This window comes from Coffea eugenioides, chromosome 11 (genome assembly GCF_003713205.1).
Source record: "Coffea eugenioides isolate CCC68of chromosome 11, Ceug_1.0, whole genome shotgun sequence".
NCBI lineage: Eukaryota > Viridiplantae > Streptophyta > Magnoliopsida > Gentianales > Rubiaceae > Coffea > Coffea eugenioides.
Window position 1 is genome coordinate 42,829,663 of NC_040045.1, and position 4,950 is coordinate 42,834,612.

The 4,950-nt window shown below is 38.0% G+C and overlaps 1 protein-coding gene across 1 annotated transcript; it reads left to right on the forward strand.

The window, feature by feature from the left end:
* The first annotated feature begins 460 nt into the window (after positions 1 to 460).
* On the forward strand, positions 461 to 4,648 carry LOC113753930 (UDP-glucose 6-dehydrogenase 5). The gene is made up of 3 exons (XM_027298209.1): positions 461 to 938; positions 1,107 to 1,167; positions 2,871 to 4,648. Exon 3 carries the CDS (start codon positions 2,892 to 2,894, stop codon positions 4,332 to 4,334), a length of 1,443 nt encoding a protein of 480 aa, XP_027154010.1. The 5' UTR covers positions 461 to 938; positions 1,107 to 1,167; positions 2,871 to 2,891; the 3' UTR covers positions 4,335 to 4,648.
* The last annotated feature ends 302 nt before the right edge of the window (positions 4,649 to 4,950 follow it).

Consider the following 4,950-nt stretch of genomic DNA (forward strand, 5'->3'; position numbering starts at 1 on the left):
CGATGTGGCTTTTTATGAACATGCATCATTCATACGCACCCTCATGATTCAAATTATCAAACAAAAAGGTTGGTTAATAAAAATATGCAATCGAATTGGGTATTTGTTATCTCTGTTACGTATTAGTCTTGATTATCTTCTGTCATTAATCCAGATTCATAAAAATGAATTATAAAATTCTTTTATTTAAAAAAATACATTCATCTATAGTAGTAGAGCATTTTTTTTTCATCTTTTAATTGTTTTCACCTCATTTATTAAAAAACTAAAGACATTCATCTATAGGGAGGTCTACGTGCCAAAATAGCTTGCCAAAAGCATCTGCGATAGTTTTAACGGGAGACTTATTAATAAATGGAGTGTGCCTAAACATTTTCCCTAAGTAGTAGATTGCTAAGCCAGGCTCTTAAAACCAGTTTGGTTCCTCCCACGAAAAAGTGCGCCAAACCGACACTAAAATGTTTCCAGTTGCCAAATTCCACTAGCACTAGCGTTGAATAGTCTGAAAAGTTCGATGGTGTATCGATTCTAGACTCTGTTTCTTCCTTCCTTGGTAGGGAGGGCCAACCGGCCAAGTATCTATACTTCTATAGTCCGAGTACAGATAGGGATGCTGGCCTTTGCTGATAGACTACACCCCTACAGCCTGTACCAATCCCTCATCAATGATCCCACCTGTTGCTCTGTTAGTTATCGGGAATAAGAAGTCCTTTCCTCCGTTACAATATCGAATAGCAGCCTGCTCCATTTTCCACTCCTCTCTCCTTTTGATTCCGTATAAATAGGATTCCCTATGGTTGATAATTCTTCCTCGCTCTTCATTTCCCTCATTCCGCGTCCCGCGGCTTAACTAGAAACAAAAAAAAGATCTTTCGTCTCTTTCATACTCGCCCAGATCTCTTCCTCTTTCTAGTCATCTCTTACCAACCCAATCAAAGGTCGGTTTCATACTAGTACTATGATCTTGATCGTGATTTTTTTTTTGGGCTTCTTATTCACTTTACCGATATGTTTATTGGATGTTATGCAAATTTGTTCCTCAAAAATTTTGACTTTCATTTCATGCAATCTGATTTATAAGGCATTCCTTTTCTTCAATAATGCAGGTATTTCCCCCCCTTTCTTCATCCGAGTGACCATCTAATTGTCACGTAAAGGGTTGATAAGGTTTTTCCTTAATCCTCCTTTCCTATCTAATCTTTGCTCTTATTAAGTTCTTGATTTTGATATTACTTGGTGGTTGATTATATTCTGGGTTGTTTGCAGCATTGGTATTCATTTGTGTTATCTTACTGAATTTGTACTTTTCATGGTAAAACAGGGTAAATTGGTAAACTCTTGGAGCTTTTTGGCTGGTAATTGAGGCGATTAATAGATTAATTGTTGTTAAATTTTGGGTTTTCGGGAAAAGATCTATCTTTTCGTGTTTTGTGCACAATTTGTTCTTTACATGTTAGATTAATGTCAACCATAGATTGGTGAAATTTTTGGCATGGCGATTAAGGTTATAAGGCTATTTCAAAATTGTCAATTTTTTGGGTCGTTGCCTAAATTTGCAACTCTTCATGGCCTCCTCTGTTAGTATAACTGAAACAATGTGGTTAGGAGATGATAGAATTGAAGGTGGGTATGGTCTAATATGTTAATTGTATTAAGATTTTATGCTCCTCCTTCAAAGCACGGATGCGTGTTGATACCACCATTATCTGAGTAGCGATATTGCTGCTAATTAAGGTAAACCTATAATCTGTTGATTGAGTTGAATAATTCTATATAGTTTCCATCTAGAAGTAGTTGTTCTTGGGCTGCCTTTGGAACGAAAGTGCATGCTGTGGACCATATATTCATGGTTGACTGGTTGGATAATTTTTGTGAACTTCCTACCATTATTTCCCTTACTTAGAAAGGAATGGTAAAAAATTCCTTGTGTACTGTAAATTTGGGTGATGAAGTTGAGCTGGTCATGTTATTCAATGAAATGCAATGAATGGCAAATTGATTTTACGAGTATGTAGATTTACATGTTGTATTTTAACATGATCTTTTTCTTTTTGCTTCTAAATTGTGATTGATCAACAATCTGGATCCTGATCTGGCTTTTGCCTTTTATCTTTCCTTTTCACACACATTTAATGGAATTGGTTTACAAGACAGGGCTTCTTTGAAGCTTCTTTTCCTATAACATCAGCAAGAACCGTTAACCCTATTTAAACAATATACTCAATATTATCTTTGTGAGTTACTTTAGAGTGACTAATATCAACTTTGCATGTGAAACATAATTTTACTTTTGGATAATTTTGTGATATGGCTCTCTTCAGTTTAAAACTTTTTTCCACTCTGGCATAAATTTTTCTATTTCCTTCTTCTTCTTTTTTTTTTTGTTTTTGTTTGGAAGGGGGGGAAGATGCTGGAAATAATTTCTTTATCAACCTTTTGCCCTTTTTTTTGCCCTTTTCAAAGGTTTGGCTATATTATGTCTTTTAATGAAGTATTCTTTCCTGAAAGAACTAACATTAGTGTGTGTGTGTGTGTGTGTGTGTGTGTGTGTGTTTGTATACATATTCATACATACACACACATATAATCCTTAATTTTGCCACAAGATGAAAGTCAATCTTTTTTGTGAACTTAAAAGTTTTGGGCGGACCTACACTGTGCCTTGCACAGTTAGGCTGTCCTACATTTTTAGTATGGTACTAGATTAGTCTACAGATACTTTTGAATTGTCTGAAGTGCGTCAGGAACTATTTTAAGTTTTACCATGGTCCTACTTTGTCCAGTTCAATTTCCTGTGTACTAAGTGCTTTGTTATCTTTTGACCGGGATCCTTTCTAGCTCTTTCTAATTCATGAACATGTTTGTTTTAGGTATTTGGAGAATCAAAGAAGATGGTCAAAATTTGCTGCATTGGAGCCGGCTATGTCGGAGGGCCCACAATGGCTGTGATTGCTCTCAAGTGCCCGTCAATTGAAGTTGCTGTGGTTGACATCTCTCAACCAAGAATCAGTGCTTGGAATAGTGACCATCTCCCAATTTATGAACCAGGTCTCGATGATGTCGTGAAGCAGTGCAGAGGGAAAAACCTCTTCTTTAGTAATGACGTGGAGAAACATGTTGCTGAGGCTGATATTGTCTTTGTCTCAGTTAACACCCCAACCAAGAGTCAAGGTCTTGGAGCTGGAAAAGCTGCCGATCTCACCTACTGGGAAAGTGCTGCTCGTATGATTGCTGATGTGTCAAAGTCAGCAAAGATTGTGGTTGAGAAATCAACTGTTCCTGTCAAAACTGCTGAGGCCATAGAAAAGATTTTGACTCATAACAGTAAAGGCATCAACTTCCAGATCCTTTCCAACCCCGAATTTCTTGCCGAGGGAACTGCAATACAAGACCTTTTTAATCCTGACCGAGTCCTCATTGGAGGTCGAGAGACCCCAGAAGGGCTTAAGGCTGTTCAAACACTGAAAGAAGTTTATGCACATTGGGTCCCTGAAGAACGGATTATTTGTTCAAATCTGTGGTCTGCAGAGCTGTCCAAGCTTGCAGCTAATGCTTTCCTGGCACAGAGAATTTCTTCAGTTAATGCCATGTCAGCTCTGTGTGAGGCGACTGGTGCAGACGTCAGCCAAGTATCACATGCTGTTGGAAAGGATACAAGAATTGGTCCCAAGTTTCTCAATGCCAGTGTGGGATTTGGTGGTTCTTGCTTCCAGAAAGATATTTTGAACCTGGTGTATATTTGTGAGTGCAATGGTCTTCCTGAGGTGGCCAATTACTGGAAGCACGTAATTAAGATCAATGACTATCAGAAGGCCCGATTTGTCAACAGGATAGTTTCGTCAATGTTCAATACTGTTTCAGGAAAGAAGATTGGAATCTTAGGTTTTGCTTTTAAAAAAGATACAGGAGATACTCGGGAGACGCCTGCAATTGATGTCTGTAGAGGCCTATTGGTGGACAAGGCTCAACTGAGCATTTATGATCCTCAAGTATCTCAAGATCAGATCCAGAAGGATCTTACCATGGTGAAGTTTGATTGGGAGCATCCTGTCCTGCTTAAACCTGCCAGTCCTACTGCTCTCAAACAAGTTTCCTTTGCTTGGGATGCATATGAAGCATCCAAAGATGCTCATGGAATTTGCTTTCTAACTGAGTGGGATGAGTTCAAAACACTTGATTTCCAGAAGATATACGATAACATGCAGAAACCTGCCTTTGTATTTGATGGTCGGAATGTTGTAAATCCAGATAAGTTGCGACAAATTGGATTCATTGTTTACTCCATTGGCAAGCCATTGGACCAATGGCTAAAAGATATGCCTGCTGTACTGTAAAAGGTATCTCTTTTGGAGTATCCTTTTATTGGTGTTACTTCCTGCAGCGATTTACGAGGATATGATGGCATAGTAGTATGTTGGTAGCGGTAGTGTGTTTAGTCTTTTTTATATATAAAATAAAAAATAGAGGCCTGAAGCTTCTTTTCTGTTGCTCCTTTTTGGCGAATAACTATTTAGACTTCATAGGGTGCCTTTCTTGTAATGAGATCTTTTAACATTTGCCGAGATTGGAAATTTAGAAGTTTCTCTTCTTCTCATTAGCTACCAAGCATGAATCAAACGCTACCCAGGTTAATGACATTTTTCTAGTAGAGTTATGGTGTTTGTTGATGAAGAATTTGTTTTATGTTTGGTTTATCAGAAGGTTGCAGCGAATGCAGCCACATTAATATGTCATACACAAATGAATCACTGAGTTCTGTATATTAGGACTCGTCTGTTCTTGCTTAGAGTAAATATTTTAGAGGGTTGTACGTGGTGTATAATTGCTTCCTGATTCCCGATATACATTGGAAAAGATAAAACATGGAATTCTACTCTAGCCAACTTCTGCAGTTTTGGCAGTCACAGCAGTCAGCAACTTACCGTGCAATGAGTTGCAGAAAATTCAGGT

Bases quoted from the DNA above. Each gene is read 5' to 3' on its own strand.
- LOC113753930 (XM_027298209.1), top strand. From the start codon at position 2,892: ATGGTCAAAATTTGCTGCATTGGAGCCGGCTATGTCGGAGGGCCCACA.